General features: G+C 38.1%; 1 protein-coding gene across 2 annotated transcripts in view; it reads right to left on the reverse strand.

Annotated features, from left to right (window-relative positions):
- Positions 1–26230, reverse strand: part of LOC119778625 (cGMP-dependent protein kinase 1-like) — a 58132-nt gene that overhangs the window by 729 nt on the left and 31173 nt on the right. The window contains exons 2-8 of one of the 2 annotated variants that reach the window (XM_038277955.1): positions 25657–25823; positions 9720–9833; positions 1938–2043; positions 1657–1720; positions 1497–1574; positions 1311–1405; positions 867–932 (exon numbers count right to left, since the gene is read on the reverse strand). In XM_038277955.1, coding sequence (XP_038133883.1) covers positions 867–932; positions 1311–1405; positions 1497–1574; positions 1657–1720; positions 1938–2043; positions 9720–9833; positions 25657–25823 — 690 coding nt within the window. Of the gene's footprint in view, positions 1–866; positions 933–1306; positions 1406–1496; positions 1575–1656; positions 1721–1937; positions 2044–9719; positions 9834–25656; positions 25824–26230 lie in introns of those variants that run through there. The other variant, XM_038277956.1, reaches the window with a different exon arrangement.

Genomic DNA, 26230 nt, shown 5'->3' on the forward strand with positions numbered 1-26230 from the left:
ATATCTGTTCCTAAACAGACAGGAACAGATACTAATATGAAATAACAGGTTATGCAGTTTATTAAGAAAGCCAGCAGAGAGCAGCATCAACCTAACAAACCTGTCATGCCTTTTCCCAAAGTTCAAATCTAATATTTTAAACATGGTCTGTGGAATGATTACACTGAACCCAAAGCTGGTGGATGTTTCATTTCTATGCAGCAAATCTAGAAATGTTCTTTTAACTCCTAGGGAATTAAATTCAACACTTTGAAGTGTCTGTATTGGTCCAGACTTGATCAAGTTCAAATTACACTTGAAAATGCAGCACTTTTAATAGTTTATTTTTCAGGGTTGAACTTATTTAACATACAGTATATTGTTAGAAGTTAACACGAGTTAACATTGATCATATAGCTGAGTTTGATCAGCATAACAGAGGGGCTCCTATGTGAACACCTTTAACACTTCATCAGTGCGAGTTATGTGTCTTGCCCAAGGATACAATGACTGAGCTGAGATTTGAACCAGTGACCCTAAAGGGGGAAGTTGTGGCTTAGTGGTTAGAGCATTGTGTTTGGGTCCCGGAGGTTCTGAGTTCAAGCCCCACAGACTGCCACTCTGGCTCCCTGAGCAAGACCCTTAACCCCAGATTGCTCCCCCGGCGCCACAGAGTGACAGACCATTGCTCCCCTAGGGAATGGGCTAAATGCAGACAGTGAACTTTCCCATTGTGGGAAAAAAAGGAATTTACATTTAAAGCTGTAATGTTGCCGTTGGTGCACACGGGGGTTCAAAGACAGGTAGTTGTTCTGGTAGAAAATGAAGACATTTAATTTTGCTGTGTCCAGGAGTGTTAGACTCTTCTGAAACAATGGGGAACTTACTCTCTGTCGATAACCAGGCAGGTAACAGCCTCAAGAGCAATGACGTTGGCTGTTCTCACGTCTTCCCTGAAAACACACATACAGTTATTGAGAACAAACAACCATATTAACCTCATTCAGAGCACAGAAGAATGTATAATCTGTGATTATTTCAGATGAATAAACATTTTACATTTTCAACACAATTTCTTCTCAAACATGTATGTCTTAGAATTTGAAAGTAAAAAAAAAAAAGATTGTTTATTTATACAATTCATAAAACTAACATGTACTGTAGCTCAATGTAAATTCTATGAGTAAGAAATGATCAAATAGTTGGATGGACGGGTGTACAGGACATTGAAGGCATCAATGAAAAACAAATGGATAACATGGAAGGATGGATGGCTGAATGGAGCTAAAAGGTTGAGTGTTGCTAGTTGTCTTGGGGGATCCTGGTCTTACCCTTGGAGCGCTCGCTCTCCAAACCAGTCCCCTCTGCCCAGCTCCCTCAGGTGAATTGGCTCCTGATTAACTAAATCCCCCTGAGTCACGTTCACCTGGCAAGGAGCATGTTTGTATATCAGGTCTCCTTAGAATATATAATAATGTTGATAGCATCGAGGCAGAGGAGGAGAAGGGTAGACTAACCTTCCCTTTGCTGATGATGAAGAAGGTGTCGCCGCGTGCGCCCTGTCTGATGATGTACTCTCCATCATCATAGTGAGTCTGGACACAGACGCAAAGTGTCTCACTAAATGATTCACAGCAAAGGACGAAGAGATTATGATGATTGTGACGATGGACTCACCTCCTCCATGACATCTGCCATTTTACTGAGAGTTTCCTCTGAAAGACCCTTGAAGGTTGGAACACTGTAAAGGCAGAATTCAGTCGTTAATCAGTATTAAATCGTAAATCAAAAAGCCACACTTCAGTTTCTGTCTATGGTTTTTCCTTAAGTTCATGGATACTTTCTGAAAGGTATGACATTTTATGTTTCTAAAACAGCTTGTACAGACCAGCAGAACTTTAGCTACTGACTGTATCTGTGCATACGGTGATGAGATCATATATTTCTTGGACACTCACCTCTTTAGAAAGTCCATATATTCAGAATGTTTGATAAGGCCGGTTCTCATCATGATGGTCTGAAAGCACTGTCTGTCAATGGCCCACAGCTTCACATGGGTTAGAGCTGAAACATAGTTAGTGCTAAAACAGTCAGAGGGGAAACTTTGAGAGCTGAAAGAGCTTTTACTAAAATACAACGAGATGAAACAGCATCTGACTTTTAGTTTCTCAATAGTCAGAATTTATTAAAGGTTTCTGATAAATAACTGGATGTGGATTTTTCCTCTTGTAATTGTATGAATTTGTGACAATGTACGTGTTTGTGATTGTTGGCTTCTATATTCATCCATAATTTGCACTAGAGATGCTGACAATCTGAAAGATAAGACCTGAATTAGTGCCACACTGTGTGTGCACAAAACATGCATAGGTGGTCATGGAAACAATGCACATCTCTGAGAATGTGTCAGCTGTTCAAATCTCCAAACCAGGTGTAATCAGGCAGTCAGGTTGACCAACAGAAGAAACTTTATTATGAGCTGAGCTAGATTCACTGAGTTAAGGTTGTTGCTTAGTAACAAATTCTAGTCCATTTAACAGCAGCTGACTTTGTTATTTAATGAACAAACACTGGACCTTGGTTTCACATTCCTCATTTAACACTGCTATAAACATTAAGGGGTACTTATCTCTGTAAGGATAATTTTAACCCCTTGGTGACATCTACAATCTGAGATCTGCCGAGATCCATCAAAGTCACAGACACTAAAAGAAACCCCAGCTCAGATGGAGAAATGCTGCAAAATGGAAGCTGGTTTCATCCCCGAGTGAGCAGCTTGGTCAGAGAAAAACACGTTTCAGGCACAGATTAAACAACTGGTTTTATTTGCAAATCAAAGAATTATCGATGAAACTCAGATCACTTTATTACACATTCTCTCCCTCTTTCTGGTAATGACAGTTTTGTGTTTCACAGAGTGATACAGTGATGCAGAGATTATTTTTGGTTGGTTCAGATGTTGCAGCTTTGTGATCTACACGAGGAGTTGCAGCCTGAAGCTAAACAGCCAAACAAGTCTTGACGCCTTACAATTGAGTCAAACTAGAGAAATTGAGCCTGAAATTACAATAAAATCCACTAACACCTGTCTGTGACAGAGAGGATCAGGTCTCTCTGAGGCCTCCGTTTTATGTGGAGACACCACGCATCCACAGTGACGCAGGTTCATTTCCCTAGACAAACAGAACCGAGGACAGGGGATCAAGAAATAACTGTGACTGTAACACAGTGGAATCTTCATCCCTTAGAGGAATATTTGATATTTCACTTTGCAGTATAAAGTCCTTCAACTATGAAAAATCTGAAATGAAATCTAAAAAACCCTGCCTGAATCAGATAGAGGGAAGACATTAGAAAGAGAAGGAAAAGCAGAGCAGAGGCAAGCAAATAATAAAGGAATGATAATTAGAAAAAATGTAACTTAAATTAGGATAATGGAGCAATGAAATACTAGCATAGTTATAAACTACATGAGAAAAGAAAAGAATCAATTCAAAAACTAGAGACCAAACATTATGGTCATTGAGGTAAATGTAAAAACGGAGATCATGCTTGTAAACAGAGATGACAAGAAAAAGCCCATAAACAAAAAGAAACTATAAAAAGAGAAAATGGTATTTAAAAAGACACAGTTTATGAAAACATTGAAAACGAAGACAAAAAAATTCTAGGATAACTGAGGAAAGTCCTCACAAATGCACAAAGGTAATCCAAACATATCATATCCCATAATCTATAACAGGTCCACAGACAGACCTCGCTGCCATGGTAACAAGGCATCCACCTAAAGTTAGAGGCAGTTACTGTGGAGACGAAGAATCTAAGAAACTTTCTGTACTTTAAAGATGTTTGTGTGGAGATATACTGCAGTTCTGACAGAACACCAACATTTTATTTCTAACAGTGAGGATAGTCTTCTGATTCTGTCACTGCAGGGCCTCCAAGCTGCAGGACATGGAGTGAAAAACTGTTTCTGAGGTTAAATGAGAGTGTTTTGTTGTTGTTTTTCATCCTGCGAGAAAGTCCGGAAGCCAAAACATTCGTGTGTAAAGCTTAAACTGTGTCTTTGAGTTGACTGAAATTTTAGCAAGTGTGAAGATGAGAGAGAGACTCAGCCCGGTTATAAATAAACTGTGTGTAGATATATTGATGTTATGTCAATGTGATATCAAATTGATAATACAGGCTGAACACATAAAGCTATTATCTGAGAGCCATAAATGGAATTTTTCAAATATAGCACTATTTAACTTGAATGTAAAAAAAAATAAATAAAAATAGAAAGCTGAAAAAGGAAACATTCGACTGTAGTGTTTTAGTTCTTCTATTAGCTTCTGGTTTTGAAGCCACTCAGATGACTGTAAATGTTTGGCTCTCTGGATGGCTGTCAATCAGCAGTGTCTTACTTAGCTCCCGATCTCTCTAATCAAAAATGTAAAAGCTGTAACCCATTAAAAATGTACAAAGCTAAGTCTGTTCGCTTCCACTCAAAAATAACATAACAAATCAAGGGAAAAAATGCATTTAGGCAATCTGATTGTCACCATAGAAACACATTAGTAAAATCCAGTTAGGATAATATGGGTCATTATAACAGTATACTTAAAACGGCATGAACTATTCTAGTTCTCTTTATTATAGTTGGTATTTAGACAGAGAGAGTCTTGGTATTGTAGTCTGAATTAACCCATTAAAGTAATACTAAATGCAAAAAAAATTCCTGGATTGCAGTACATTAGAAAAAAAAATATCACAATGAAGGAATCCTGGTGTGATTCTCTAATGATGTAAACCAACCAGGTTTGTTCCTGCCTCTTTCATGTTCTTGGTTCCGTTTAAGTTTTCTATTTGAGTTTTCACTGGTCTCATTTCTAGTTGGTGTTATTCTACAGTAGTTGTTTTTTAATTGTATTTGAGTTCTTATGTATTTCTTGTTTACCCTTTGTTGCCCTCTTGTTTCAGTCTTCTTTCCCCTTGCTCCCTACTAGATTCTTCTGTCCACACCTGCTCCCAATCTGCTGATTAGCCTAGTCTTTGTTCTGTTTGGCAGTTATACTCCTCCTCTTCAGTTACTGTTTGCTGGTTTCTCTTCATACCTCGCTCTTCATGTGTGTTTTTCCTGACATGTCCTGTTTTTTGGTTTGCTGTGTTTTGTTTTTCAAATTTACCTTCTGTTGCCTTTGATCTAGTGATGTTATAAGATGAGCCGAGGCTTCGAAGCGTGTGTCGAATAGTGGAGGGTGGGTTTCCGTGAGCCGTGTATCGAAGCTTGCTTTATTTGGGGGAGGAGCCAAAATAAATCACGTCCATAGCCTCGCAAGCCCAACATACCACGTGCTTTGGGAAGTGGTTCAGCTCACCCGGAACTTTGGCAGGCTTTTAAACAGCCTCAGTATTCAGTCAAGATGTGGGATTTTATGTTGCGGTCAGTTGTATAGAATTTGGATAGATTCTAAGAATAGATAAGTTGGAAGAACAGCCAACCCAGTTGGTTAAGACTAGTTTGGTTAGATTAAACAATGTAATGATCAAAATCTGAGCAAGCCACTGATTACAGTTTTAACATAGGTGTTAAGCAATATTGCTTTCTGGGAGGATGCCTCCTTGTTAGTGGCGTCAGCTATAAGCCATGAACTTCCATCGGTTTGCCCTAGTGCAAATATAGATTGGGTAAAAACACACAGCCAAATTAGAAACAAGCACTTTCACTTTCTGCTTGAGCTTATTTCTCTAAAATAGCAGTAAAACAGTGTACCTTATATGATTTTTCTCTTCTAAGACATTTTGCACACACAAAAAAACTTACAAAAGATTTTATCATACAGACCAATGATTAAAAATTTCAAAGGAACTTAACTGAAAAAAACAAACAAGAAAGAAAATTACAAAGAAATCCCAGATTACATTACTAACTGAAGTTATGCACTCTACCAGTAGGTGGTGACATGTTCACATGAAGCTTCATGAACTGTGGGGATGGTTCATCTCACCATCACTACTTTGATCTACATTAAATCAGCAAAAACTAATCTCTGCCTCCTTGCCTCTGCATTTGGGTCCTCTTCAAAGCTCCACACAACCTGACACCCAACAGCAGTGAAAACACTGTAGATATCAGGTCTGCTAAAGATAAATCCTTACCAACTGTGGGGTTTTTTTGTATCATGAAACATGTTTTCTGTTGTACCATCAGTTACAGTCAAGCAGTGGATGTTTAATTTTCATTGATGAATTTTAACTGAGCTCAATATGGAATCCAATTCTTTCATTGTTACATTACTTATGTCACCAAGGGTGTAGGTTTGATTTCAACTTAGGTAAGGGCACTATTGGTCTGATGCCATTGGTCCTATGCAAAAATATGCATGCTCGTTTTTTTATGCTTGACGTGAAAATCAGGGTCTATTTTGTTTAAAGCGAAAATCAGCATTTCTTGCTACATTTATACAAATGTTATAAGTGCTACACACACTAGAGCATCACCAGCTCTTATGAATGAGGAATTATGACTTCTTTTCCACTTTGAAAAGGTTTGCATTTGAAATTCCCAGCGACTAAGACAGAAAGTAAATCTGTGCCTATTTAACAAAATATGGTCTAAATATGTCTGTTATATGTGGATTTATCCTGTTTTTTCTTTTGAAGATATACAATTGTTCAGAGGTAAACAGAGGTAAAACCTACTCTTATCTTTTAAATATTCCCTCTGTATCATGAAACAAAGCAAAATAATATAATCAAGGAACGCCAAATAAATGTATAGTATTTCCATGAGCACAGGAACTGACACTGGGCATTTAGAATATTAATTTCACTCTATAAGTCATCTAGGCTGTAGTTACTCTATTTAACCCATATTATGTATTTTATCTTGCTCTGATACAATTCATCGAAATAATCGATTATTGAAATGTCAACAAATTTAGTAATCGATTAATTGTTAATTGGAGTATAGAGACTCTAAAACATGTCTTTAGCTCACAGAGTGACCAAGTTACAGCAGGAATTATATCAAAATTGTAAATAAATATATAAACACTTTACATTTTAGATAAAAACTGTTTTTGTCTGTCAATATTGTCCATCCAGAACCCCTCTACTGCTGCAACAAAGCTGTATTGTATAATATAAATGCTATAGATGTTGTTCACATCTAACTGTTGGTAGGGACAAGTAGGTCGAGTTATGGCATTTCTGGTTGGATCAAAGTCAGCCAGTTAATGAAGCCAATATTTTCATTTCTGACAGTCAAAGCATGTTAATGCACAAAAACATAATTGTGTTGTCTGTCACTCTACTCATGCCTCTTTCTCACCATATGACAAAGCATATTTTTCCATGAAAGTTTGCAACTGTATTTCAAACTTGATAGACACATAATGATTATAATATTCATGAGAGCAAACGTGGTAAAGAGATTGTGCCAGCAAATTTTGGTAATTTAGCAGATACGGTACTGGGAGAAGCAGGTTAGTGTCAGGACTCCTGTCTGTTTGTTTCTGTTTGTCTCCCTTCCTCCACCAGGAGGCGCCTGGTTCTGGTCCGCCTCCTCACACATCTGCTGATGGTTACTTCGTTAACAGAGTGTTCTTAAGCTGCTGACTGCCACTACCTCGACGCCAGAGTGTTTGCCAGTTTTGGGTACTCTAGCCAAGCTGAGATTTGCTGAGTCAAACTGAGTTTTGTCAACCTGATTCTTAACGTTGTTTTTGTCTTTGCCTTTTGGCAGGGAGTCATCCTGCAAGCTGGATTTTTCGGACCTTCTCTCCCTGGAAGGATCAACTGAGATTCAAACTGAGCTGGGGATACAAAAAGGAGGTTTGGATCCACTTTTCCCCAAGAGGTCGTTTCCCCAAGGGATTCATCTACACCACAGCCCGTTCAAGTACCGCAGGAAATCTAAGTGGCAGTCAGCTTCTCCGTTCACCTACAAACAACCGCATTCTGGGTAAACTTCTGCCCTCCACCGAATCACACAAACACTGGAACAACAGCATACAGACTGGAGTCAGATATTCAACAACTTCTCTGGAAACGTGAGTCAGCAACCAGATCCTCTTCTCCAAGTTCTGAATTGTTTTTTCTGCATGTGGGTCCGAGCTCTTGATAAAATCATGACAGTTAGTAGATCAGCTTTGCTTGTGCTATCAAGTTTACACAGGTTTTTACGGCCCTGGGACTTTAAAAGGTTAAACCCCAAGTGTTTTAGATCTGAATTATGGTGGCAGCTGCTATATCTTACTAGACCGTTCCAAAATGTTAACATTATTTTAATCAGAAAAAAAAAAATGTAAAAATTAACTATTTAAATCTCAACTAACATGGACAAATGACCAAGCAACTTCTCTATCCCATTCTTTTAGAGTGATCAGTTCACCAAAGCCATGTTAATGTATACATATATTTTTTTAACTGTACAAGGAAGGCTAAGTCTAGGATTGATCACATTGATGCATAGAAAGAAGATTCAAACTCCATGCAGAAAGATGCCGGGCCAAAATTACAAACCCGGAACTTCTTGCTGCAGGGCAACATTGCTAGCAACTGCTCCACCAATCAGCGCACCTACCTTAAGTTGAGGACAGTTGATCTGAGAATAGTATAGCATTACTATTCACACTTTTTAACCTGTGATAACCAGGCTCAGACTAATTTTACAAAAGGATAAAAAGATACAAACATTGAAAACCCCAGAATAATATTAGGAAGATCAAACATGCATGGAAGACAAATTTGTTCAAGTTCTAGTAGATTTATTAGACATAAAAAAAATAATAAAATAGTGGATTTAGCTCTCTGTCCTATAAACAGCACAGATTAATTGAGGAAGGTTTAATGTGTTAATGTGAAAAACAAGCAGAAAGCTTCTGAAAATGCAAACAAATCATGTGGAACCAAGCCCTGTTGCCAAGAGACGCACAGGTGCCAAAACGTGTTGGCTGGACCGGATGGTGTTGCCTGGCAACAGCTGCTTAGTGATCGTTCCACCAGGAAGAGCTGACAGGAAGTTGGACCTGCACGCTTAGACACATGGTGCTGTCAAATAGAGTTCAGCCTTGTTTCTTCTGCTGAACTTATATTCAGCTCCCTCTGGATATCTGACTCTTCCTGCTCCATGTTAGTGGAAAAAAACACTAGTATAGAAGCTGATTCCAGCAATAGTAATTCAGTCGCTTTATTCAAACATGTTGGTTAAAGTAGAATCAGCGAAATGCTGGCAACATTCTCAAATTCTGAAATGTTTTCTCTGGATTTTCTCCTCATTAATAAGAAAACCCACCCAATCCCAGAATAACTAACACCACAGGAACCCCACCGTCTGCCCTCTCATTATTCAGTGTAAATCTAATGCTACAAGCTGGAAACGTTTTGAAGTTATAATTTAACAAAGGAAAGATGCCTGCATTCTGTCAGGTCAACCCCCTGCAAAGATGTTTTTAATGATATCCAGGCAAACATTCAATTCAACCAATAATGACTTGTCAGCTAGTATTGGCCCAGGAGGAAAGAAACACAACAGAATCATTTTCATTTTAAATTTTGTATCTTTTTTTCTTGTTTTTTGTCTTATAACAGGAACTTGGCCAACCTGATTAGGGGTATCTATTCAATCTCATTTCCTTACTGATCTTCCCACTGTATTAAGGAAAACAGAAAACAGAGAAAACTAGAGGAAGGATCTGAAGTTTTTCACAATGTTTGTCTTGTTGTTATGACCTGAAATCTAACACCGTACTCACTCCTGACTGTAGCAGTCCGGGTGCAGTTGTAGAGGATGGCAAGCTCTCCGAAAACTTTTCCTGGTCCCATCGTGCACAGCTTCATCCCCTCTTTGGTCACCTCCACTTTACCCTCTGGGTGAAAAACATGGAAACAAACTATCACTGTCAAACGCACACCTCTCTTCAGACACGTGCAAAATTTAGTATCACTATGTGTTGACTAAAAGTACAAATATAATAACTTGCTCATTCTAACAAAAAAATACTTGATAAAAATGTATATAAATTAAATAAAAGCAAGAAAAAGCTGGATTTTGACAGATTAAGCACATAATTTATCCTTAAAAATCAATCTGTCCTGTAATTGATAGACTCTGTGCAATTAGCTGGTTTTCCTCTATAGAATCTTTTAATTATCTGATTTATTTGCCTGTGCAAAGTACCTTAAAATGACATGTGTTGTGAATTGGTGCTCTATAAATAAACTAAACTGAATTGAATAACCCAAACCACCTGAATCACCAGTAGTTTTCACATCATTAAGTATCACCACTTGAGTATGTGTAGGATAAACTAAAAGAAAACAAACACAAAGCATTATATTGATACACTTAGGTTAATGGTTGATGAGAAATTTTAGATTTTTCAGTTTGAATTATAATTTCTGATCAACGTTGTTTTGTTTTTTTCTAAATGAAACATGAAAACTGAGCATATGAAGAGCAGCATAAAAAAACGCAAGATAACGGTTCCACCAAAATGGATTCCAGCTTCCCATTAAGTATGAACACCTGCAAGACTTCTATAGAAATCCTTTTGAGCAAGGTTAATTAACTGCAATACTGTAAAACTTGAGTATTCACTCTATCTCTCTCTCTCTGTATATCTTTGCTCATAATTGAAACACATTGCATTTCACTACAAACAGACAGAAAAAAAACAAGAGTCTAGAAGTGTCTATATATTCCAGCAGAGACGACACCACCAGCATTTTTTGTATCATATTATCCTTGTTGACTCTTTACATTAACCTGCACGTTGTATTCATTTCTATGGCCTAACCCTGAGCAATACCCTAACCTGACTACAAACACATACCTAACCCTTGTAATGTGTGAGCTTTCCTTCTAGCCACACTGCAAACCACACTATAGAGGAAACTATTGTATGCCATGAATTATTATCTATGTCCACATTCAGTACAAATGAGAGTCATACAAGTCTACTGTATGACTCTCAATGGTATCATACATTGCTATAGATGTCATTTTGTAAAGCATAGAGGCTTCTGCTTAACTGAAAAAAAGTAATAGTCATCTCTAACTTTCTCTAACTAAACAGTGAAAAAACTGAAATCCTTCTCATAGGAACCAAACTTGTATTAAAAAAAAACTGACATTTTCTCCCTTCAACTGACAGTTCCACATCCTCCCCCTCACCTCAAGCTAAGACTTTGGGTGTCATCCCCAATACCTATCTGTCCTTCACCTCTAATCAGTAAAATTACCTGTTCTGCTTATTTTCGTCTATGTAATACTAATGGTCTTTTCCTGCATTCTCCATCTATTTTTATCCATATTTCTCAAAACTCCCTCCATAAACTCCAAGTAGTAAAGAATTCAGCTGCTCTATTAAACCCCAGCCTTACAGCACTTCCACTGGCTCCCTCACAAATTCAGAATACAATTCAAGATTCCTCCCTATGCATTTAAGGTTACCCACCACCCTGCTCCTTCCAACCATTTTGATCTCCTTGACATAGTTACTTACTCCCACATCCATAGATCTTCCTTTATGGATATAGGAGATAGTTTCCACAGAGTGACTGGCATAATGATTGACTCACCATCACAGTTCTTCCTTTCACTTTATTATTCCTTCTGCCTTCCTCAGCACTACTGGGGACAGAGCTTTCTCCCATTCTGCTCCTAAACTTTGTTATTCTCTCCCTCTAGACATTCAAAATATTCACACTATGCTCTGTTCAAGTCTAAACTTAACACACCTGTTCAAAATTTAATATTGTAACTGTTAATATGTGCTGGTGATTCTCAGTCATCCAGGTCAGAGTCATTCCAAAAAAGGTAAAAAATATGTTTAAATATGTTAATATGTTTTTTTTTTTAGTGTTAATATGTTTTATTAATCTTTGTTGTTGTTCTTATGCTCCTTGATCTGCACAGTGTTCAACGATCCATCCACTTATCCATCAATTCCTTTGCACAGTGATCATAAGCTGTGGCCCACAGGGGAAGATGAGGGTTCTTGATAACTTCCGAAAGTTATAATCCGGGAAGCATCCTTCTGATATGCTAGAGCAGATGGTCTACTATGAGCTGTCGCCATATGATGCATCTCCTCTTAATTCAAAGGAAGAGTCTGCTGATGTATCCACGATTGTTACAGCTAGTACAGTAACCTTTTCTGATTCTTTTTTTTAATGCTGTACAGTTGCAGGTATTGGTGTAGTTGGAGCTTCTTTTTAGTGTCTTTGCTGTGGAGATAGATGCAGACATCATCCTCATTGGCACTTATTAAAAACTCTGGCAAAAGTAACTAGATCATCAGCTATTGGCTCAACCATTCCAAGAAGAGCCCCCTTCAAATGCTGGTTTCCCCCTCGCAGGAAGACCTAACTGTGTCTTTGTTTGAGCAGCTTGAAATCTTGCTGGGTGTTTTCATTGTTGTGATTGTTTTTTATACACTGTATTGGAACTAAGATATATTTTTTGTTGTTGTCTGATTAGCTTTAAAGACACTTATTTCAGTTTTTAACCTTTTTTTTTTTTGTTTTTTTGTTTTTTTTATCGTCCAGAGAGAGAATGTTGTTGTTTTTTTTTGTTGTTTTTTTATGTTGGGAACTCTCAGGCTAAAACCTTTTATAATATGAAGCAGTAAATAAAATAATATAATAAAGTAGGGCTGTAACAAATGATTATTTTGGAGGTTGATTAATCTCTTTTTTCGATTAATTGATTAATAATCAGACAGCTAAAGGTTCCTTAAAGACTTTTTACTAAATTAAAACAGGGAAAACGTTTTAGAGTCTCTACAGTACATTTAACAATTAGTCGTTTAGTAAATTAGTTGACGATTATTTCAATAATTGATTAATCACGATTATTCTGATTAATTGTATCAGCCCTTATAATAGTAAATATTAGTTATTTAATGAATTGTTTTGTACTATGAATGTACTTTAGCGGTACTTGGGTTGTACAAGGGATCCTTGCTAATATTTCTTTCCATACTTTCCAGTGTGGTCCTGTTTCTCTGACCGTGACTGAGTGGATGTGCTCTCTTCGTCCTCTGTCATCGGAGCTGGCTCGGAGCTCGTATGCCTGGCTGTGTGTTTCCTGGACGGGGTCGCCTTTTACAGCTGCTTTTTGTGTCTCTGCTTCTGTCTCCTTGAACCCCAGTCGGCCTCGACAGATGCCGCTCACACTGAGCCTGGTTCTGCTGGAGGTTTCTTCCTGTTAAAAGGGAGTTTTTCCTCTCCACTGTCGCTACAAGCATGCTTAGTGTGAGGGATTGTATTTGAGTCAATGAGTCAATGCAATCAACTGGTTTTCCTTAGATTAGAAAACTTTGTATCAGTTTGACTGTATGATCTGGTTGAACTGTAAAGTGCCTTGAGATGACATGTGTTGTGAATTTGGCGCTATATAAATAAACTGACTTGAATTGAATATTCCTAACAATGGCTTCAATGCTGCCAGAGAAATTTGAGAACCACTGTAAAGAGATTTGCCAACCATGTCATCCCAAAAATATCCTTACTTTGGCCTATCTAAGTACTTCTCCTGCTGTGATGCATGGGACCTTCCCAATTACCTTACAATCCTCTGGCATAGTGATTGACTTACCATCACAGACGCTGCGGTCCAGTAGCCAGCTGATAGCTGACAGCCGTTTCAGTACTCACCAATGCAACTCAGGTGATAGGAGGGTCTTTCTTAGACTTAACAGCCTTCACCCTTTAATCTCTGGTCTAAATACTTTCATAACTTTTAGAAGTCTTGGTCACTTTCTACCTTAAATATTTAGTCTGGACCAAGTTGGCAGAGCAAAATCAATATACAGTAAACATGATCTATGTTGATTGCATTTGCAAAGGTTCTACAGAAAATACCCAATAACAAATCAAACAGCATTTGGATGAGAGGCTTCGATGTCCAGACATTGCCTGTCTGTGTGCAAATGTTTTTGTATTTTGGAAATGTCATAGAGTGTTTGACATTTGGACTAAGAACTTTCCTAGTGACATTGGTGAAGACAGATTAATAAAGCTGGGAAGAGAAATGTCAGACTAATAAAAAACCTGCTGCATGTGGTCACGCCAGAGCTAAAGGTGTCAACCACTCCTTCCGGTCAATTCCCTCATCCTGATAGTACCAAATTTAGATTAACTGATATGTAAGCAGCAAACACAGCAATATATGAAGTTAATGTGTGTGTCTATGTATCTGTGCATACAGTAATTATAATAGAAAGTTTTGAGAAGTTTCATTGGAGTCTGTTTTTTTATTTGACTGCAATTATTGTCCTTTAAAAAGTGGATTTATGTTGCGCCATTTAAAGCTACAGTGTGTAATTTTCAGCAACATCTAATCGTCATACTGCAGACTGCAGCAATACAAAACACTTCCACCATTGCTTCTCACCTTCCAACAATGGTAGAAAATGGTTTCCACAACGTCTGCATCACATATATTCTGTCTTTCTCTGCATGGTTCTGCTTCTATGTGGGGATATTCATCTAATCCACTGATCTCTATTATTCACTGGATTGCTGAAAGCTCAGGAAAAAAAAAAGTCACCTGTCACCATCTTGGTCCTCCCCACTCTCACAGAGACACGGCATAAAAATGCCTAGGTGTGTAGCATTTGGCTGTACAAACAAACAGTTTGCTGGCTATGGGAGGATGTTTCACAGGTAATTTTTCAGTCAGTGGATGTACTAACCAAGAAAATCCATATATATGCCAATAGATCCTATAGTATAATATGTAGCATAACATTAGTCTGGCTATCTTGCACGACTAGAATACATTGACTGCGTTAGCCAGTGACATTGACAAAAATCAGGACTAACAGATGAATTTGCTTTTACAAGTCAAAGAAATAAATTTACAGCTGAGCTTAGAAAGCCAAAGCCATTTTTGTTTTGTTTTTTCATGAAATAATCAGGAACGCAAAAGGTAAAAATAGATTAATATGGAAAACTATTGAGAAATTGATTGGAAAAGAAAAGTCAAAATGTGAGGATATCCATCTCAAAATTAATGGAAGAATTATTGATGACTATTTTGCAATAACAAATTTTAATAACTATTTCATTGAACTGGCTCAAATTGTTCAAATTTTTCATCTCCCTCTCATAATCAGTGACAAATCTGATTTTAATTTTAGTCCAATAACCACAACTAAAGTTGAAAATATAATTACTGCTTACCAGCAGCAAACCACAAAAATATTTATGGACTTAATACTACCTTTCTGAATCAATATAAGGGTATATAAGGGTATTTTTCCAACAGCCCTAAAACCTGCAATTGTCATCACAATATTTAAGTCTCCTGGACGGAGCCGCCTTTTGCAGTTGCCTTTTGTATCTCTACTTCTGTCTCCTTGAACCCCAGTCAGCCTCAGCAGATGGCCGCTCACACTGAGCATGGTTCTGCTGGAGGTTTCTTCCTGTTAAAAGGGAATTTTTCCTCTCCACTGTCGCTACAAGCAAGCTTAGTGTGAGGGATTGTCTTTGAGTCAATGAGTCGATGCAATCAATTGGTTTTCCTTAGATATGTCATGAAACGAGGACAGATGGACCCAGTATTCAGGAGAGACAGTCAGTAGGAAAGTTCAAAAGGTTTATTAAATAAAACAGAACAAAAGCGGAGCTGTGGCTCGCAGACACTGCAGGCGGGGGGGCGGGGCACCGCCCAATCTCAGACACTCTAGGGAGGAAACACAGGTAAGTGACCACGATAAACTGATGTATGATTATCTGGGTTGGTCACTTACCTGGTTTAACAGTCCAGACCACGAGTGTCCCCAGTGCTGCAGTCCCAGAGGTCATGCTGGAAGCTGATCCTGGTGTGGGATCCAGAACAGACAGGAACTGGCAGGAACAGGCAGGATCCAGATCAGACAGGAACAGAGACAGGTGGCAGGATCCAGACTTCCAGGCATGCACATACTTCCAGGAGGGTTCAGAGTCTTACTGGGACCAGAAGCATGACCAGGTGGTCACACACAGGAGCAGACAGGATCAGGTGCAGAACAGGCAGGCACAGTGGAAGAGGGTAGCCGAGACAGGACGTAGGAACCGGAACTTGAAGCAGACTTTAAACTGGTCTCCTCCCTGGAGCCAGGCTTACTTAGATAAAAACTGAACCTCCCCCCATAATGAGCCAAAAACCCAGAGGACTCCGCAGGGGAGGAACAGTGGACGATCAGGAGACGAGACAAACACTAAAACCCTCTTTCCACTGGCAGCTGGGATCCAGGACATGAACCAAATAAAACTGGACAGAAAGACAAGTAATGATCTGGCACTGAATGCTCAGGCTGAACTGAATATAAACCAAAGGAAACAGGTGAGGGGAATAAATTATAATTGAGGCTGGGAAGGAAGAGGGCAGGTGATAGGAATTACTAATTAGGGGAGAGCAAACAGGCCAGATCATGACAAGATAGAAAACTTTGAATCAATTTGACTGTATGATCTGGTTGAACTGTAAAGTGCCTTGAGATGAAATGTGTTCTGAATTGGCACTATAAAAATAAACTGAATTGAATTTAACTCCTGCAAAGAAATTCTCTTCCAAATAATTTTGTGTGTTTTCTACTCTGCAGTTTGTGAGTTTCACTGGTTTTTGTGTCCAACTGTACTCTAGAAACCTATTTGAGCTGTTTTGAGTTTTAGAGTTCAGGAACGTGAAGTGTAGAGATGTTATACAGATCAAAGTGGAGAAACACGTTAGCAACCCTACAGTTTTGAGTTATGCTTAAGGCGTACAGTGAGCGCTCCTCCTCTCCACTATGCCAGAGTGAAATAATGTTGCTTTTGTTGCTGTAGGAGAGCTGCAACATATTCCATCTCTCCACGAGATTCACATTTCAATTAGAAATTATCAGCTTGACATTACACACAGACATACAGAGAAAGCAATAATTAACTGTGCTGTGTTACAAACACACACGGCAAATGTAGAAGATTGTTTTATTGAACAGGATAAACACACACAGGATCTGTTGCCTTAATCACATACTGTAATGATTATTGCACTGTAAAACACACACACACCCATATCCCCCCTGCCACACACACACAGAGTCTCATCAGTGGCTGCACCTGGACCATCAGAGTCCCCATGATGTGATTCAGATCATTCAGCTGATGACAGTCTAACAAAGTTTGCTTTATTTGTGAAAAAGGTTTCTTTTTTCTTTTGCTTCTGATCATCATAGAGAAAAAAAACCCAAAGAGAACAAGCTTTACATAACTTTTGTTCTACGTATTTCAGTCCAGCAGCAGAAGTAAAGATGCCAAAAGCAAGGTAACCAGTAAAGAAGAATCAGGAGCTGCATAAAGTGAGCTGTTTTAAAGGCAGCCCTGAAAAAAGCAAGTGGAAATACTGGAAAATCAGCCAATCAAATAACAAACATGCTATTTCCTGTGGCTGTTGGAAAATTTGTTTTATTTCGATTGTAACAAAAAAAATGTCAGTAGAAGAACAGAACATTTTAATTGCATATAACTTCAATAGTGACATAATTGTGTTCAGACTACGAGGTAAGACAGAGAAAAAGGTGGAGCAAAAAGTGTTTTAATAACACTAACAATTCAGCATAAAGTTAAAGTCTATTTGTCTTTAAGCTGTTACACAAGTGAACCTCAACCAGAAGCCTGGTCCATTCAAGTGATTATACAACTTGCTTACAAAAATAAATCTGCAGGTTTCTAGCATTTGACTCGGTTGTTAACGCTGACCAAAAAGAGTTGCAGAAACACAAAGACAGCTTTGAAGAATTGCTTCAAAGCATCAGCACCTAAGGTGCTTTAAAGAGAAATTATCTAAGTTTTCACTGAAAAATATCTATAAAACAGCCTTTTTATTTGAATCTGAATGACTAAAACATTATTTGATGAGCAGACTGACTCCTCAGTTGTTCAAATCCCGATACATCTATAAGCCTGTAGCCTTATTTTACTTCAGGTGGGACCTTCCGGTGCTGTTCTGTGGATGTGATTTCAAGCAGATCCATGTTAAATGGGTCCAGTAAAAGAAAAAGATAAAAGTAAAAGATAAAAAATCCTTGTCAAGTAAAGGCACGCACTACGAGAATGAGCAGAAGAGGCAGTTTTGTGTTTAGGCCACAGGTGGCAGTATCATTAGAAATTTGGAATGTGGAAATGTCATTAAAACGACACTACCACACAAGCTACTGGCTGTCATCTAATGTTTTTTTATTACTTCCTATTGCTTGTCCAAATCATTTACTCTTAACAGCTTTACGGTACTGCATATCTCTCACTAATTCCCATGCCAAGTGAGAGTTTGACTTCTGCCAAGCTAAACTGAAACATGCGCCCACACTTCTCATTTTGCTGCTCTGTCACTTTCTGTCCACCTTCTCTGCAAAAAATGTCTGTGCAGTCTGATGGGAAATTTCTCCTCCAACGAGCAGAATGAACACTGATATACCTGTGACCATAAATAACCAATTGGTTGACATGATTCTCATGCAACAGGAATTTAAAATGATGCCCATTTTCTCAGATACCACAGCTAGCTGAGGTATAACTATGATGTATGTTTTTTGTGTGAGGAAGGAGAATTAAAGGAAGATGTAGTCAACCATCCATACAAAAGCCACAAAAGGTTAACTATAAGCCTGCAGAATTTGATAATGTTTGTTAGAAATGTTATCCTTCAATGATTAGCCTTAGATGATCTGGAAAACACAATTCTTATCACTATAATGTTTATAAGTCGGAAAAAGAAATCTTCACACAGAAATGGATCCATATTTCTCAGATGTTTTAAGAGCCAATGGCAATATCCTGATGGTTTAACCTAAAAACACATTTAAAAGTTTCCAATTTTTCCAGCTGAGACAGCTATACTTTTACCAATCCAAGCAGAATCTGCGCCAAAGTGATCATCAGAGTCAAAGAAGCAGCTGCTATTGTCTGGCCTGATGCCTGAAACACAATCTGTTGGCTGCTCTTAAAGCCCCAAACATTACATGAACAAGAGTAGTCACTTATCCATGTAAGAGCCTAATATGCTCTCACAATGACAAAACAAACAGATCAGAGTGAGACCTCCTCCACTCATGTCTTTGTTCCTGTAATCACAAAAAAAAAAAAAAAAAGGTCCTCGACACACTCTGGCTGAGTCTTCGGGAGCTCATTACAGCAGCAGGAGAGCTTTCAGAGTGACGGCCGACAGCAGCGAGCAGAAAATCACTGAACGCTGCCATGAATTCATTACAAATGCTGCTTCTTGTTAGCTGCAGTGGAAATTAATTCCTGCCTTTGTTTCAGGTAACAGCAGCTCTCAGCCTGAAAGAGGATCTGAACAAAGCAAAGAATCTGTTAACCTTTAGAAGCTCTGGGTTTAAATAAAGACAGGAAAAGAGGATACTTTACTGCTGCACTAACACCTGCTGCTCAAAGTCGCTTCTGTTCAACTGTCTGAAGAACAAAAAAACTCTGCTGCAAACCAAAATGCACAGGTTCTATCAACATAAACAAAGGACAGCTTTAGTCAAAAATCTGTAAGAAACTAAATATAATTAAAAAAGTGTTAACCTAACTGGAAATTAAAAATCATCATTATAATTATTCTGAAAATATAAAAGAGAAATCAGTTTACATTTCAGGGAATTTATGGAGACATGGATATGGGGATTCAGTCTAATTTATATCGTTATATTCATATTGCACCAATTCACCACACGCTATTTTAAGGCCCCATACAGACAGATTTGTTAAAAGTTTTATTTTTTATTTGTCTAAGGAAAAGCTAACTTTAAGACTTTGCCTAATAAAGGGCAAACTTTTTGAGAAATATATATGACATTTTAGTGAAAAACCTGCAAATAATTTTCCATCATAATCTGATTATATAGTTAAAGAGAATTCCTATACACAATTTCAAAATAAAGCACACAGAGCTACATAAATAGACATTCAGAAATTCTGATTTCCCCTTTTTACTAATATCATTGACCCAAGAGGATGAAAAGAATGATGGAAGAGTTGTATTTGGATAGTTTGGGTTTTCAGTTTTCATACTTTCTCCCAATTTTGGAACGTCTTGGTTATTATAGGTAGATATTTTTAACATCTAAGGTTTTCTGTAGGATATATATTTTTAATGAATTTGTTTTCTTAACCCACGTTTGGTCCCTTCAAATTTTTTTCTATGTCGTTTAATATACACTATATTGCCAAAAGTATTTGCTCACCCATCCAAATTATTGGAATCAGGTGTTCCAATCACTTCCATGGCCACAGGTGTATAAATTCAAGCACCTAGGCATGCAGACTGTTTTTACAAACATTTGTGAAAGAATGGGTCGCTCTCAGGAGCTCAGTGAATTCCAGCGTGGAACTGTGATAGGATGCCACCTGTGCAACAAATCCAGTCGTGAAATTTCCTCGCTCCTAAATATTCCACAGTCAACTGTCAGCTGTATTATAAGAAAATGGAAGTGTTTGGGAACGACAGCAACTCAGCCACGAAGTGGTAGGCCACGTAAACTGACGGAGCGGGGTCAGCGGATGCTGACGCGCATAGTGCGAAGAGGTCGCCAACTTTCTGCAGAGTCAATCACTACAGACCTCCAAACTTCATGTGGCCTTCAGATTAGCTCAAGAACAGTGCGCAGAGAGCTTCATGGAATGGGTTTCCATGGTCGAGCAGCTGCATCCAAGCCATACATCACCAAGTGCAATGCAAAGCGTCGGATGCGGTGGTGTAAAGCACGCCGCCACTGGACTCTAGAGCAGTGGAGACGCGTTCTCTGGAGTGACGAATCGCGCTTCTCCATCTGGCAATCTGATGGACGGGTCTGGGTTTGGCGGTTGCCAGGAGAACGGTACTTGTCTGACTGCATTGTGCCAAGTGTAAAGTTTGTTGGAGGGGGGATTATGGTGTGGGGTTGTTTTTCAGGAGCTGGGCTTGGCCCCTTAGTTCCAGTGAAAGGAACTCTGAATGCTTCAGCATCCCAAGACATTTTGGACAATTCCATGCTCCCAACTTTGTGGGAACAGTTTGGAGCTGGCCCCTTCCTCTTCCAACATGACTGTGCACCAGTGCACAAAGCAAGGTCCATAAAGACATGGATGACAGAGTCTGGTGTGGATGAACTTGACTGGCCTGCACAGAGTCCTGACCTCAACCCGATAGAACACCTTTGGGATGAATTAGAGCGGAGACTGAGAGCCAGGCCTTCTCGTCCAACATCAGTGTGCAACCTCACAAATGCGCTTCTGGAAGAATGGTCAAAAATTCCCATAAACACACTCCTAAACCTTGTGGACAGCCTTCCCAGAAGAGTTGAAGCTGTTCTAGCTGCAAAGGGTGGACCGACGTCATATTGAACCCTATGGATTAGGAACGGGATGCCACTTAAGCTCATATGTGAGTCAAGGCAGGTGAGCAAATACTTTTGGCAATATAGTGTATCATTCCACCTTTTTAAAAATAACAAATTATGAAATTGAAAATTTCCAATAGTAAGTAGCTTATACGTTGCTAGGCAACCACATCCACTAGAAAGCTCTGCATGTGTTTTTGTGCAACATTATGAGATAAATCTGCCGCATCTGTTTCTTCCGCCAAACCATAAATAATGAGCATCATAACTGTAATGTGTACACCCACACACACACATACTCGCACAAAGAACCTACTCATCTCCCCCATGCTCTGTTTTTAGGGATTACTTCCTCTTCCTGTTACAGGGGTCTTTATATTTAGTCGCCATCTGCGCCCCCTTGCGCTCCCTAAACTTCCGCCTCCACCCCCTAAATAGCGCACATGTTTATGCATGTTTGTGAGGACCACAGTAATAGGAAGCATTCATCTATTAACTCAGCCTGTTTAACACAAAGCAGATAAAGCCAGGTTTATACATCTTGCAGCTGGAACCTTTTTAATGTAATCAATGTATTTCTGACAAGGTTTTTTTTTTTTTTGCTCTCTGGTCTGGTCAAAAAACTGTATTTGGGGAGAGGTTTCATCAATGCTGGAACATCAGCCACCTTTTGCTCCTATTTCAGCAGTTTCAGTTTGTAAAAGCAGTTTGAGGGCTGAACCAAAACAACAAACACAAATGATTGTCTCTCCTGAATAAGAAAAAAAAATCTGTTAGTATTAGTTAAAACTAAGACTATGACAGACACCAGGATAAACCTCACAGTTGCTGTAACATTCTAATGCTCTGAGGAGCATTAAACTGATTATAATCTAAATTATACAGTTTGTAATATATGAACACTGAAATGTTCATGTTCATGTTACCTAGTTGTGGGTGGGTTAGGAGTTCTAGTGAAATGACTACCTCAGTTACACATGGGAATTATAACCAGTATCAATGGAATCAATTCCTCACCACATCAAATCTTCATTATTCCTCATGTATGATGCTGAACGTGTTGTTGTTCCAACAGCTGGTTCTAATCTGGACCTTCCCTCAGGTTTGACTCATTTCACTCACCTTTAAGTTCACTGGCTCTACTATTGATAGTGAAACTAATGTAATCAGTTATAGGTACACTTGCTCTGTAAATGATAAACTGCCTGTACTTATACGTTTTGTTTTTATATCAGAAGACATGACTAAAGCACTTTACACTACATTAAGTCATTCACCTATTCACACATACAGTACATTGATGGTTGGGAGCTACATTATAGCTGACAGAAGAAAGGCCGTACACTGGCGCCACCAGGCCCTCTGACCAAAATCAGTAGGCAATGTGGGTGAAATGTCTTGCCCAAGGACACAATGACACTGAAAGCCGGAGGCAGGGGTTGAATCGACAACCCTTCAGCCAACACCACTGTCGTCGCTCCGATGAATAAATCAGCAAATCTTAATGCATAGTTTTGATTTTGGAAAAAAAATCAGTCTAATTTCCATGGCTTCTCTGCAAATGTCCAAATTTTGAAAAAAAAAGCAATTTTTGCCTCCGTTGATGTCATTTACTATTTACTGGAAAAAATAAAAAAACTCTAGATAAGTAATTTTTTCTTTAAAAAAGTGCATTTCTTCTTGGACTGAGGAGGAATGAGAGACATTTTGCCAATAGAAAAAGACAATTTAAACTTAAAAAAGGAAAACACAATTGCATTGTCTTATTTCAAGTGTATATTATCTAATTATCTTATTTTAAGAGTAAAAATACTCATTCCATTGGCAAACTATCTCGATTGCCTACTCAAATTAAGACTCATCACACTTAATTCAAGACATTTTTTTACTTATTTCTAGATCGTTTTTCCAGTTTTTGATGTATTTTTTTTATGTTATGATGTTATACACAGTTATGTACCACATAAAATCCAGTCAGCAATCTTTTTGTGATTTCTACTAATCTTTGAAGATCTCTTTAAATATCTTAACAGTTTATTAGGAAAATAATAAAAAAAAAATTTAATGACCTGTTATGAGTTAAAGACTAGCCTAAGCTAGGCTGAAACCTAAAACTGAACTGAAACTGGTTAACATCCTCAGTCAAACAATAAGACTAGTCCTCTAGTCCTACCAACACTACAAAACACAAACACTCACACATCTCAATTTTAAAGCATTCAGAAAATCTGTCAGTTTGAACCTGAGCCACCCACACCATACTCTCTTCTCTAAAACCAGTCCCTTTAACATTGATTAGATAATTATCTAATCTTGCTCTAATATAAAAGCCGACAAAAAGACGCCTCTCACATTGTGAGGACATGCTCTTAGTCTCAGCATGTGTGTTATCTACCCAGAGCAGTTTTTTTTCTTTGGACATAAATGTCATCAGTTGTTTCTCAGCACACGCTGCCGCCCACCAACACAGGACCAGCCATCTGGAGGATTGTTTTTTGGTCTCAGTTAGTCCAGCAAAACTAAAACTCAAAGGTTTGGTAGGACCTGAAGACACAACGTGACAGAAGCAGGTCTGCAGCTACTCTCGAAAGGTCAGTAGGACTCTAATGAGTAGGGAAACTAAATATATCCTTAGAGCATCTTGCTAATAGAACATATCCAACTCCGACTGACAGAAGAACTCTCAAAACATCCCTTTATCTGAAGAGATTGCCTGTATTCTGCTCAAACTGCTCACAATACGAGAATCATATTCCTAGATGCTTAGTTAAACATCTTCTCACAAAAGGTTCAGTGACACACCAGCATCATGGTGTTTTCAGTGGGAGGATTGTGTTACCAAACGAGATTCTTATGTAACACACTGACCTCAAATTCATCTGTAAATATAACAAATGAGTTGAGTGTGTAGTACCAGAGTAGAGCTGATGAGGCCGGGGTTTGAACCCACATCCCGTGTAAATCCTGTGCTATTTCTCCAGAGTGAAAGGAGATCAAAATCAGATCAGATCAGCTAAAGCTATGCTCAAATATGGAGTTCAATGTGCAACAGCAAACAGTTTAATAGAAATCTACCAGTAAAGAGTAAGTTTAAATTAGATTAAGTATAATCTTAAAAAAATAACAATAATTCAAAAATCATATACTGTATATTTGTGGGATTGTATTGTCTGGATTGTAAAAAAAACGTACTATCTGATATTTTAATTTTTGAAAAAAGCTATAAATATGCTAACCTTCAAAAACTCCTAAAGTGTATTGTTGGTTGATCTGACTGTAGATGTAACTTAGTGAGGAAAACTTTATATCATTCATAATACACAAGATTAAACAAATATCTTCTGATCATTGTCGAATTAAAGTAAACATTCCCAAATTGCATTTCTAATTGAATTTAACAAAAGTCAGGCCACTTTATTTTTTTAGGGGTTTTCATTAAAGGAAAATTCCGGTTTTTAACACTTTTAGCCCATTTTCTGTAGTGTCCAGGATGAAATCGAATGATCGACACCAAAATTTTGAGGATTGGTCCTGTCTCTGCTATTTGGCTCATGCAGAATCCCCCCCTGGCTGCTTCAGAATGGCTTCCATAGTGCATGTCCGATAATGTCCTTAAAACAACCTTAAACGTTCTTTTTTTTAAATATGCTACTCACCGGGCCGTCAGCGCTGTTCAATGACGTTCCAAAAAAAGTTTCGTGAAGAAAAACCGTTCCTGTCTTGTTTTATTTAGCATTTTGGATTTATTGTAATCCAAAGGGGGGCCCAGAAGAAAATCTTTGGGAACCACTGGGTTATGCAAAGTATAACTAGCCTTTAAGTCCCCTATTAGTCTCCCTGCCTGCATTCCTGATTATTTCACAAAGATTCAATAAAATATTTGGGAATCTTAGGTTGTCACAAGTCCTCACTTTCCATTGCCAGGGATCATCTAGTAAGAGTAACTGGTAAAATACTAATTAAGTATTAACTCGTTTTATTTGCTATTTAAAATTATGTAAAAAGACAGAGAAAAATGTAAAGTAATGTGTGACTACTAGAATTTTGATGACTTTAAATTTGTGGTTATAACAAAGGAATGGTGTATCTTGAAAAATAAGAGATCCAGAAAGAAGAGACACTTTATCAAGCCTATTTTCTTTAAAACATAAAACTTGTTAAACTGGTATTTCCAGTAACAATAAATAATACGATCTGTTCATAAAACCCCTTTCCCTACGCTCCATTTGAGGAGAGACATGAAAAGGGAAAATAATCTGGTCTATAACAAATTCCAGAGGAATCTTTAGGAGAAGCTTCCATTTCAGGACCAGTTCCATGCCCGTATTTACGCTCTCACCTTCCATGACAAATACCAGTGAGCCCACATCTCCTTCCTTTATGATACAGGAATCCTTCCCATAATCCACTGGGTACATGCAGTCCACTATCTCCTGGATCTGAGAGATTTCCAGGTTTTTCATGAAGTCATTGTCCAAGATGGCTTCCTTTATTAGCTCCTTTGACCTAAAAAGATGAGGAGAGAAGGGAGTTAATACAAAACACCTACAAAGACATGTCAGGGTAAAATAATTTTATCAACATTTAAAATTTTACTGAAAAGCTATCTGCTTTACCAAACAAGCCTGCAACTATAGCATGCTCCCTAAAATTAAACATGGTAATTTAGTATAGTCATTTTTGAGCTTTTAAAAAATGTAAACTAATTTAAAATTTTAGATAAAATGGAACACATTTTGCATTTAGTCATAAAATGTTACTTAGTCCTGTACAACACTGAAAACGTTTTTCTGTTTCAGTGATCCTGTTGAAAATCAATCCAGATTCACACAGAAATGCCTTCTTTCTGCGTTTAATAAACTCTCCTGTCTGCAGTTATTTTCATTCTTGTATTTGACAGTATGATCATCTGA

This window comes from Cyprinodon tularosa, unplaced genomic scaffold (assembly GCF_016077235.1).
Source record: "Cyprinodon tularosa strain WSP-4 unplaced genomic scaffold, ASM1607723v1 ctg136, whole genome shotgun sequence".
Taxonomy (NCBI): domain Eukaryota; kingdom Metazoa; phylum Chordata; class Actinopteri; order Cyprinodontiformes; family Cyprinodontidae; genus Cyprinodon; species Cyprinodon tularosa.